This window comes from Fonticula alba (genome assembly GCF_000388065.1).
Source record: "Fonticula alba strain ATCC 38817 unplaced genomic scaffold supercont2.2, whole genome shotgun sequence".
Taxonomy (NCBI): domain Eukaryota; order Rotosphaerida; family Fonticulaceae; genus Fonticula; species Fonticula alba.
In genome coordinates this window covers 962811-974271 of record NW_009242972.1, presented here as the reverse complement: position 1 = coordinate 974271, position 11461 = coordinate 962811, and the positions used below count along the sequence as shown (strand labels likewise).

The 11461-nt window shown below is 73.4% G+C and overlaps 1 protein-coding gene across 1 annotated transcript; it reads right to left on the bottom strand.

Annotated features, from left to right (window-relative positions):
• Positions 1 to 2601: 2601 nt before the first annotated feature.
• H696_01243 (hypothetical protein) lies at positions 2602 to 10318 on the bottom strand (the record flags this gene model as incomplete). The annotated part of the gene is made up of 5 exons (XM_009495128.1): positions 2602 to 3669; positions 4076 to 6082; positions 6375 to 6553; positions 6814 to 8918; positions 9237 to 10318. The coding sequence occupies 5 exons, from the start codon at positions 10316 to 10318 to the stop codon at positions 2602 to 2604; spliced, it is 6441 nt and encodes a 2146-aa protein (XP_009493403.1).
• Between the last annotated feature and the right edge of the window lie 1143 nt (positions 10319 to 11461).

The following is an 11461-nucleotide window of genomic DNA, read 5'->3' as shown; positions in this document are numbered from 1 at the left end:
GGGCGGGCGGTCGCGGCGTAGGCCCCCAGGCAGCGTCCTTTGCCCGGGATGCCATCGGCCTGCGGACTGCCTGGCGGCTGCGGGAAGTGCGCCAGGTGGGGCGTGGCAGGGGGAGGCCGCGACCGGGTGGCGAGAGCAACCTGTAGGGTGCTCCCCACAGGCCAGTCATGCCCGAGCCGCTGCTGCGATGGGCGGCAGGACATGCCCCTTGGCGCCCCGCCGGCCATTCCGGGCCTCGCCCGGGTCCCCAGGCCGGGAGCGGCCCTCGGGGGCTTGGCAGCGGCCGGCGCCGGACAGCGCGGCAAGGCACCCGGCGATCCGGCTCCAGCGGGTTTAACGAGCAGCGCTCGAATCGGGCCCCGCGCTCCCGGCCCCTCGGGTGGGTGAGTCCCGCAGATGAGAGTAAAACCGGTGGAGTTGATTCGGGCAAAGAGGCGGCCCCGGACAGCCGGCCGGGCGGCCCGGGACAATGGCCCGGGAACGGCGACCGGGGCGCGCCGGACCCAGCGGCGCAGGCCCCGCCCACGCCCCGGGGCTTAACCCCCAATGGCCGGGCCACTCCGAGACAGCCAGGCCGTCGGCCGAACATTGCCCATGTGGCGGCCTGGGCGACATGGGACCAGCCAGGGCCCGGATTCGTCGCATGTGTGTATATGCCTGCGTGTGTGCGCCTGTATGTGTGAGTGTGTCTGTTTATGTAAATATATCGAAGCGAGGGGGGGGGGGGGGGGCGCGGCGACCAGCCAGCCAGGCGTGCCGATCAGGGGCGAGGGGGACCTCCATAGCTCATGGGCAAGCCATGCGGGGTGTCTGGCACCCCGGCGCCCAGGCAGGCGGTCTCGCATGGCGCACGCGCCGGGCCCCTCTGGGACTGCCTTAGCCGCGAACGCCTCCCCCCTCCCCCCCGCGGCCAAGAGGCCAAGGATGCCAATGCGTCGGCCGGCCGCGCCGCGTACATCGGCAAGCCGGCCGTTGTCGCGTGCAGCCGGCCTCCTGCCGGGCATGCACCGGCCTCTACGTGCATGCAGGGAAGAATGCGTAGGCCTGGGCGGCGGACCCTTCTTCTTTTTCCGCACCGTGCCTGCTGGCTCGTCCGACTCGCTCTGCCTCGTATGCCCGAGCCAGTGCGCGGTGGCACCATCTCCCCCGCGCTCGCCGCTGGCAGGCATTAACTGCCACCATGCGAACCCCCACGTTCCCCTGCCGGCCCCCTTCCAGACACACGCACGCACGCACGCACGCACGCACGCACGCGCCCACACACGCACGCGCCCACACACTCCTTCCCCACAATTTCCCCGAGACCAAATAGCAATGTAGCCCGCGATCGCCGCCGCGGGTGCCAACGCACTCGGAGAACAGACCACAATCCCCGGCGATCCCACATCCTCCCCCGCCGCTGGCGCCGCTGCGGCCCGCCCGGGCCGGCAGCTTGTTGCTCGCTCGCTCGCTCGACGGGGACAAGCGTCCGGCGCGGCAGCCCGGGGGTTGCGGCCGGGGGCCGTGCGCACGCGGGCTTCTTCGGGGGCTTGGCCGCCCGTTGTGTTCGGCATCGGCCTCTGCCTCGGCCTCGGCCTCGGCCTCGGGGGGCACTCGGCCCCTGATGGGCCTCCGGCCTCTTGGCCGGGCCTGACCCGGCTCGGCTGGGTGTTTGTGTCGGTGGGCAACTCAGCGGACCAAGACGGCGCGCTCGTACCACCTCGAGGGGCTTGGCGGCGGAGGGCTGGGAAAGGGAAAACGCCAACCCGTTGGGCCGTATGTGGGCGACCTGCCCCGCCGCATCTCCTGTCCCCCCCCCCCCCCCCCCCCCCCCCCCCCCCCCCCCCCCCCCCCCCCCCCGCCCCCCAGGGGCCCGTCCTGGGGACGCTTCAGGAAGCACCTCGACAAACAACCAATATCCCCCGGAATGCCGTGTCGATCGGGACCAAGCAGGCCCGGTCAAGAAACCCGGCGACGCACCGGGCGCCTCTCAACTTGGGTGTCCATTCTTTTTCGCCCATGCACATGCGCATGTACCTGCCCTTGCCTGGTGCATTTCTCGCTTTCCGGCCTCCATCGGGCTTGGCCCGCTCCTTCGCCCGTCTTCTCCCGAGACTCGCTCTGTTGTCTTGTCCTTGACTCCGCCGGTCCCCGCGGGGGGGGGGGGGGGCGGGGGGCGCGCCATGGGGTGACTGGCGAAAAACGATGCGGGCCAGCCCCCCTCGGCCCTCGACTCCGGGCCGCCCTTGGGGCCCGGCTATGGGTGTTCCTTCCAACTTTCAAGTGAGCTCCCCCGCCACTGGCTATTCTCTCCCCCCCCCCCGTTCTCTCTCTCTCTTCGCTCTCTATCTCCCTCCGTGTCTGCCTGTCTCTCTCTCTCTCTCTCCCCCCCTGGCTAGACTGTCCCTCTCGCGACCTCCCCCCTGCGCGCCCCGCCTCCCTTGGCGCTCCGTCGGGGGGACTCCGGTTTTATTGGGCCACCCCCTTTCCGAAAGGGGCGGGGCAATGGGAGAGAAAAGGACACAGTGATAGCATGAGCCTGAAGCCCGGGAAAGGGAGGGGGGCAGCACACAGCCAGCCCCTCGTATGCGGGCTCCGCGCTCGGCCGTCCGCGGGCCCGCTTCAGGTATTGTCGCCCGGCCCGGTCCCGGCTCCGGTTCTGGTTTCGGCCCCGGCTCCGGCCCCCGTGCCAAGGACGTCGCCCTGGAGCAGTCGCTGCTTCTTGACCGGCGGATGGGGGCCGGTCCCATGGATGTCGCTGTCGCCGGCGGTGCCCTCGCTGCTGGAGGAAAGCGAAAGCGGCGGCAAGACCTGGCAGGCGGCCCACGACCCCGGGGAGCCGGCCAGCCCGGGCGACACCAGTGGCAGGGTCTTGGTCTCGGAGCGCGACAGCATCGAGGGGCTCTCCTGCTGCGGCGGCGGCGGTGGCGCAGCCGACATGGCGGGCAGCGCGCTTGCAAGCTCGGCACCGCCGGCGGGGGTCGACCCGTGCGGGGCACCGGCCGCCGGATCCTCAAGTCGAGCTGAGGCTCCCGGCGGGGTGCCGACGCCCGGTGATGGCATTGGGCTCGGCATCATGGCTGAGGCGGACCCGGGGGCCGGGATGCCGGGCGTCCCGGCTGCCGGGGCGCCGCTGGCCAGGGCCGCGGTACGGGGCCGTGCCGCGGCGAACTCCAGCCTCGCGGCCATCGGGGGAATGGCCACCGCCTGGACGCCAGACATGCTGCTGGGGGTGCTCAGCGAGGCCTGAGCCGCGGGGGCCGAGGCGGTGGCCGTCCGCCCGCCGGGAGGAGACCCGGACCCATGGGACAGCAGCCCGTACGAGGGCGCGTGGTGGGGAGCCCCGGCGCCGGTCCCCGACACCGAGGGCAGGAGGGCCTGATAGTGGCTGGGCAGCATGCCCGGACGCGCTGGCGGATCGCCGCACATGCTCTCATCGGCACCGGCACCGGGCCCGGGCCCGGGGCCCAAGCCACTTGTGTTTCCTCCGCCAGGGGGGTTCATGCTGTTGGTGAAGGCGGGCATGCTGCCGCCACCGCCGGCGGCGGCTGCAGCCGCTGCCGCCATCGCCAGGGCCGTCGAGTTGTTCAAGTCCCCGATGCCCGACCCGGGGAAATGACCCAGCCCGGGCCGATACCCCGTCGGGGTGTACTCCAGGGGCAGGGGCTGTGGTGGCTGCTGCTGCTGCTGCTGCCGGACGAACGACATGGCCGAGGCCGGAGACGCGGGAGTGCGGGCGACGCACCCACAGACACGCAAACACACACGCACGCGCGCGCGCGCGCGCGAGGCCACATCCAGGAGCCCGTCGATCAGGGGGTGGTTAGATACGCACGCGGGCAGGCATATAAACATGTTCGCGTGCGGGGGGGGGGGGCGGGGCAGAGGCACGGGCGAGCCATGGGGCCGCTGAGGAGGACAGGGCTCCGGGCCGGGCATCTGCTGCACGGAGCCCGGCGCGCCATCGTGTGATCTTCTTGCAGGGGCCGGAGCAATGGACACGACACGGCACCTGGCACCATGGCTCGGGACCAGGAAAAGGAAGACGAGGAGGAAGAGGCGTGTTTAAGGGGGGGGGCGGGGAGGGCGGGGGAACGTATCCATCGCGTGCCGCACTCAGCGTCGATAGCGAGCCGACGGCCGGCAGGGGCGCCGATGATGTGGCGGCCAGGGCCGCGGCATTGGACTCGCTCAGGCGCTGGACATTCTGGCTGGCCTGCTGGCCGCCGCGGCTGCGCTCGGCGTCGGTCAGCCGGTGGGCGGTGCCCCGGCGCTGGGCCGCCCGGCCGCCGCGGCTGGCGATCATGCGCTGCTTTTGCGGGTCCATGGCGGCGAAGCCGCGCCGGGCTCGGGGCCGGGGCGGCGGCGGCGGCGCGGGAGGGACCTCGCCGGCGGCCAGGGCCCGAGCCACGGCCTCCAGCCGGGCCGCACGCTGGGTGGCGGTCTCGCCATCGCGGTTGTTCCGGCGCCGGGGCTTGGCCGGCTTCTTGGCCGGGCCGGGGGCCAATGGGGCCGGGGTCGAGGGGGCCGAGGCCAGCCCGGCCCCGGGCGAGCTGGTCACATTGAAGTCCAGCAGCCCGGGCCCCAGGCCGCCCGGCGAGGGGATCCCGCCCACCATGGCCAGCAGCCCCGGCGTCGAGTGGGTGCTGACGCCGGCGGAGCCGGGGGCGGCGGCGGCCGCCGCCGCGGCCGCCGCCGCCAGCGCCGCCGCCCCACCAGGCAGATAGGGGTGCAAGCTGCGCAGCAGTGCCAGCGGCTCGGGCTCGACCTCGCCGGCGAGGTGCGGCTGCTGGTGCAGCAGGTACTCACCGCCATTCATCGGCGCTGACCCCGGCGGGAGTTGAGGCGCCGTGGGCAGGACGCCGGCCGCCGCCGCCGCCGCCGCCGCCGCCGCCGCCGCCGCCGCCGGGTCTCCGACGGCCGAGCCGTCGGCCATCGCGAGGAAGTGCCCGCCGCTGGCCGCCCGCCGGGCGTACGAGTTGTCGATGGCCACGATGACTTCGCCATGGTGGCCGCCCGCTCCGGACGGGACGATGGGCATGGCCACGGCGGCCGGCGAGGCCATGCCGGCCCCGGCGTCGCCCGGGCCCGGGAACGACGCCCAGGGCCCGGGGCTGGCGCCCGGCCGTCCGCCGGTAGCCTCCACCGAGGCCACCATGCGCGTCGGGTGCGGCGACACATGGAACCCGAGAGCATGCGACCCGCCCGGCGGCCCGGCGCCACTGCCCGGGGGCCTTTGCTCGCGCCGCCACTCGCCAGCGGCGACACCTTCCCGGGTGTTGCCGCCATCGCCGGGGCCACTGCCCGGGGGGGGCTGCTGATCCGCCGTGACGAAGGGCGACGAGCCGCGCCCCGGGCCCAGGCCGGCTGCTGGCTGCCCGGCGGCCGGGCCAGGCCCGCCTCGCGCGGCGGCCGCCACCGGTCCCACCCCCGGGACCCAGGTGTCCAGCAAGCCGGCCGCGTGGCGGAAGTCTCGCCAGCTGCCGGGGGTGCCACTTCCGGCGGGCCCGCCGAGGGCCTGGTGCTGCGAGAAGGGCTGCACCTCGCCATCCAGTATGGGGCCCATGCCGGGCTCACTCCCGGCCCAGGCCCCCCCGGGCAGGCCACCGAGTCCCTCGGCTCCCATGGACCCCCCCGCGGCCTGGTGGTGGTGGTGGTGGTGGTGGTGGTACATGGCCAGCAGCGGGCCCGCGCTCGGACCGGCCGGGAACTGCGGCAGCTGGGGGTAGGTAGGCTGGCCCGCTGGCCCGGGCGGCCCTTGCTGCTGCGGCTGCTGGTGCTGGTGCTGGTGCTGGTGCTGGGCATGTGCCTGCCGGTGCTGGGGGTGGTGGTCCTGCAGGTGATGCTGGTAAGAGCCATGGTGGTGCGACGCATGAGGCAGGGCATCCGGCCCGGATGCCGACCGGTCAATGGCGTGGAGGTTCTCCGAGGCCGAGCCGCCGCCGCCCCCGAGCAGGGCCGAGCTCAACGCCGACATATGCGCTCCCGCCACCGGCAAAGACCCATGGCCCATGGGGGGCAAGTGCTCGCGACTGCTCCCGCCGCCGGCGGCTACTGCTGTGCCCGCGTCTGACGGCGGCAGGGGGGCCGACACGGCGGTGAACTACGGCCAGCCGGGTTGTCACAGCCGGCCGCCCGGCGTCGATGGGTCGCAGCCAGCCGCCATCGACATGGTTCACCACACACCGAAGAGGCGGGGGGGGGGGGGGGGCGGGCGCGACAGGAGGCGAGAGCCGAGCCCGGCGGAGGAGGAGGAGCGGGACGGAGGAGGGTCAGCAAGAGTGCGGGCGGTGGGGAGGATGGGGTCGAGCGATCGCCCACTGCCGGGGCAAGCGGCAGGGCACCCTAAGCATGGGCGCCCCGCCGCCGCGCCAGTGCCCCCGGTGGGTGTGTACCTCACGCTGGGCAAAGTACGGCGAGGAGCCGGGCTGGTGGGGGAGGTGCCCATGGCGGTGGAGGTGCTGGAAGCGCGCGGCCCCGCCCGACCCAGGGCGCATCTCACTCCCACCGAGACGGGGATCGCCGCCACCGCCCACGTGGGTGGGCGCCCCCTCGCCAAGAGGACTATGGGCCACTGGATTCGCGTTGACACGCACAGGCATCCATCGGCGTTTGGGGTCATGTCAATATCTTTGCATGGGTCCGTGCTCTCGGACAGAGCAGGGCCTGCGATCGGCCACCAGCAGGGGGGGGGGGGAAACAGGGCCGGGAGACCGCCCCACCAGAACACCGGCGGAGGGGGGGGGGGCGCGAGTGCAAAAGAGAGAAGGCGCGCGCGAGCGAGAGCCACACAGAGAGGCAGGGGACAAAGGGGGCGAGAGACAGAGTGCGCACATCCGCCGTGGGCCGTCGAGACGACCACCGGTCTCGGGGCGCCGCCATACGGGTCGCCCTCGGTGGCGAAGGAGGAGCTGCTGCCCGGGGCCGGGGCTTCCATGTTGAAGGAGTTCCGGCCCCCTCCCGGCAGGGGGTGAGCCTGCCGGAGGTGGTGCCGATGCGGGTGCTGGTGCCGGTGGTGCGGGTGCTGGGGCTGACCGGCGTGCGCATGGGGGGGGTCGAGGGGCTGATGGTGCACCGGCCCGGGGGAAGGTGCCTGGCCCGGGGCCGGGTTGGCGGCCGCTCGAGCAACGGTCCCGCCCGGGCCCCCGGCCGCACATGCCAGGTACTCCTCGGAGCTCGATCCGCAGAGAGTATCGTCGGAGGTGGACCCCCCCCCGGCACCGGGGGTGGGCCCCGGGTCCGCACGCAGCAGCTGACTGCCGGGGCCCGGGGCGCCGGGGGTGCCGCCGGGCGGCGGCCGGGTCGCTGGCGTGTCCTCGGCGCCGGGGTTGAGGAGCCCGCGCCCGGAGGCCAAGAGGGCGCCGGCCTCCAGCAGCAGCGACTCGCAGGAGGAGGACCCGCTGGCAGCCGGGCGCCCGGTTCCCGGCTTCGGGCAGGTCTTGGGTCCGGAGGGTGGGGGATTTTCCGGAGGCCCGGCTCCCCGGCCGGCGGGGTTGGGCCCCGGCCCGAGGGCCGGGCTTTCGGCCGGGGCGGCGCTCGCGAAGTACTCGCTCACACCTTCGGCATATGCGCCATCGGCGCCGGCGCCGGCGCCGCCGCCGCCGGGGATCGGGTCGCATGGGTGGTGGTATGGCCCCGTGCCCGGCTGCCGGGCATGGTGCTGTGTCGGCGTCCGGCGTCCAGCGGCCTGGTCCATGGGGTGGGCGAAGGCTTGGTGGCGCGGCGCCTGGCCCAGGTACGGGCCCTCCGGGCCGAAGGCCGGCGAGGCGTGCCGCCCCGGAGCCGGGTCATGGCGCAGGCCCGGGTGACCTGCCACAGGCTTCGGGCCCCTGCCCGGGCCCAGGGCATCGGCTTGAGCTCCGCCCTGGCTGCTGGGGCTCTCCCCCGGTCCGGAAGAATGCACGGCCTGGTGGTGATGGTGCTGGTGGTGCGGGTGGTGATCATGCTCCTGGGGATGGCGGGCGTGCGCGGGCTGCTGGTGTGAATGGGGGCCCCCGCTGGCCGAGGCAGCTTCCTGGCCGGCGGCCGGCCCTTGGCGCTGCTCTTGGGGAAAGCCCGGCGACCGGTGAGGCAGCCTCCCGGACGGGTCATAGTGGGGCGCCGGACGGCCGCCGGCCGCGGCCGAACTGGCCGGCGCCAGGCCATGCATCAGCACCGCCAACGGGTCCTCGTGGTGGGCTGCCTCGCCGGGATGGGATGCCGAGGCATCGCCAGGTGCCGCCGGGCGTCCCGGGCCCTGGAGCTCCTCCGCCTCCTCCCCCGCAAGCAGCCCCCCACCATGCATCAGGTAGTAGTCGCTCTCGCGGTGCTGGCGGTAGGTCAGCCCCGGGGAGGCCGGGCCGAAGGGGCCGACGGCCGGCCGGGCCGGGCCCTGGCCCCCCTCGCGCAGGGGCGTGCGCGACCGATAGCCCATCGAATCGTCGGCCCCCATGCCGGCACTCGAGCCCCGGTGCAGCAGGTGGCCATCGGCCGGATGGTGGAAGGCCGCCCCGGGCGCGGGCCGGTTGTCGCCCGGTCCCAGGGGCTCGTCGAAGCCCAAGCCCCCGAGAGACCATGGCTCGGTGGCGGACATGAGCATGGGGCCCAGCGGCTCGGGCCGGTCGCCGGTGCTGGAGTCGCCACTCGCGCCACCAAAGCCCCGGCCATCGGTGTCGTGACTGGACACCGTCGATGGCGTCGGAGCCTGGGACTCGCCGCCCCCGGCGACGGGGTCACCCTCGTCCAGGCCACCGGCCGCGCCGGGCACCGTGCATGGGGCTCCGCCGGGGGCAGGACTGTGGCCCGACGGGCCGCGAGCCGCGCCCGAACCCTGGTGCGGGAGTCCCTCGGCCGAGGTGTCGCCCGATGTCGGAGCACGCTCCGAGCGCCTGTCGCCCTGCACATCGGCCACCCCCTCGGCGCCATTGCGACGCTGGCTTGCCGGTGAGGAGGGCGTCCGGCTGCGCGGGTTGCGCCGATGCAAGCGCCCGAGTGCCGGACAGGGGGACCCGGGTCGAGGGGCCGGTCGCAGGTGGCCGCCAGCCGGGCAGCCATACAGCGCCGGGGGCGCCCCGGCCCGCGCGAGCCGCCGGAGGCACGGTCGATCGTGGGAAGGTCAGTATGCGATGTCGGGGAAGTGGCGCCAAACCCGGCGCCAGAGCGGTGTCTGGTCGCGAGCCCCGCCGAAAGGGCGGGTGGGGGGCCGATCGCCAGCAAGGACGGCCGCCGGGGCCGGCCGGGGCCGCCGGCCGGGCGGAAGGCCACGTCTTCCGGCGCACCTGCTGTGGTGAGGCGTGGCACGAGTGCTGTTGAGAGCGCCGGTGTCCCAAGTGGCCCAGGCGTCGACCTTGCCATCGGTCAGGTAGGCATCGAACAGCGCAGGCCCATGGTCGCCGGGGGGGGGCGGGGCGACGCCCATCCCGGCCCCGCCGTGGTGCTCCTCATGGGCGTTGGAGAAGAAAATGGACCCCGGGAAGGGGGCGTCCGCGTCGGCCCGGCCGAAGGTCCCGGCCCCGGCGTCGTTGAACCAGTGCGCCGGCTTCTCGCGCGGGGTGTGCCCCTCCATCATGAGTGGGTCCAGCCGGTGGTGAAAGGCGCCCGGGCCATGGACCATGGCGTCGGGCAGGGCCAAATCCCCGGCACCGAGCCCGAGATGCTGCTCATAATGGTGGTGATGGGGGTGCGCGTGCCCCAGGCCCAGGTGCTGCAAGTCGCCGTAGGTCTGGGTGTGCGTCGGAGCAGGGCCGCCCGCCGGGATGGCACTCCACCCGGCCGCCCCGGCGCTGGGCAGGTCCAACGACGCGTCCTCGGCGGGGAAGTACTCGCCCCCGGTGGGGGCATGCTCGCCGGTGCCCATCGGCTCGAAGGAAAAGCGCCCGCGGGAGGGCTCCGGCTCCGGCCCCTCCGACGAGCCACCGAGCCCGGTTTGGTAGTTCGCCTGCAGGGGGGCCGGCCCGGCCACCGCGCGCTTCCGTGCCAAGAGGCTGTCCGCGGTCGAGCCTTGCTGCTGTTGGTGCTGCTGCTGCTGCTGCTGCTGCTGCTGCTGTTGGTGCTGCTGCTGCTGCTGCTGATGTAGCTGTTGGTGCTGATACTGCGCATGTTGCTGCTGCTGCTGCTGCTGCTGCTGCTGCTGCTGCTGCTGCTGCTGCTGCTGGTCGGAGGCCTTGCCCCCGTTGGTGGAGTACATGCCTTGCTCGCCAGCGGCCTGGCCGGTCTCGTGTGAGTGATGCTGGGGCGGGCGATGGCTGTGCTGGTGCGGCTGTTGAGAGTGGTGGTGGTGGTGGTGGTGGTGGTGATGCTGATGATGCTGATGATGGGGATGGTGGTGGTGAGGCGAGTCTTCCGCCTGTTCGACGCTCATGGTGCGTGGGGTGAGAGCCGCCACAGGCAGGGCGCGGGCCGCAACAAAGGAGGGGACTCAGCGGGTCGGGTGCTGTTTGGGTGCGAGGGGCGGTCAGTGGCCCGGCATGCGCAGGGGGGTAGTGCGAAGGCTCCGCGAGCCAGGGCGCTTGCCGGTCGCACCCGGACACGGAGCGGTCGATCGATCGGTGCGTGGGAGACGCTATACACGCATGGGGTCGGGCCCGGCAAGCGCGTGAAGACAGCGGCCCAGAGTCGTGTAGAGGCAGCAGGGCAGGGGAGAGCCCAAGAGAGGCGGGGGGGGGGGGGAGTCTGTGTGCGCGCACCCCAGTCCTCGGAGAGCCAACGTCTGTCGCCAGGGCAAGGGGATGGGAGCGAGAACGAGAGCGAGAGCAACACAGGCGTCTTGCTGGGAGGCAGGAGGGAATGGAAGCCAAGATGCTTGGGAGGAGGCGAAGGCGAGAGTACGTCGCGGCAGAGAGAGAGAGGGAGGGAGAGAGAGCGAGCGAGCGAGGGTGATTGCCGCAACGAGGGGGGGAGTAGGTGCCGGGGCCGACGGTCAAAAATGATCATGCCCCGCAGAGGCCCTGACACACTTCGCCGGAAGGGAGTAAACAAAGGTCCCAATGTGCAGGGAGGGGGGGGCGGGGCGGGACGGGGGCCATGCCTCGTGTACGGTCCTGCCCGGCAGGCTCGGCCCAGCGCCTGGGCAAAGCCCGTCCCTCCCTCCTGCGCCCCCGACTGCGGGCCTGGAGTTGCCTCTCGCGGAGCCTCCCCCTTCCATCTTCGACCACCCGGTGTGCGCAGCGCCTGAGTGCTCCAATATGAGCCGGGCCGAGCAGCTCCCTCCCTTGGCCACCTCACCCGCGAGCCCCCGTGGTTTCGCCCTGGCCCATGTCAGACGGATGAGGGGAGGTAAGGCAGGGGGAGGGAGGGCCGAGGAGGGGTCTCGCTTCCGGATCTGACACCAATACCGTGGAGCGAGAGATGGAGACAGAGAGAGAGAGATCCATGCACAGGTAAGGGGGAAGGGACGGGAAAATACACACCCGAGCCGGCCAAAAGGCCGCACGGGCCCGCACGCTCCCGTGGCCCTTTCAAGGGCCGCCTAGCCGGCGGCAGGCCAGATCCTGCGCCCCCCCCC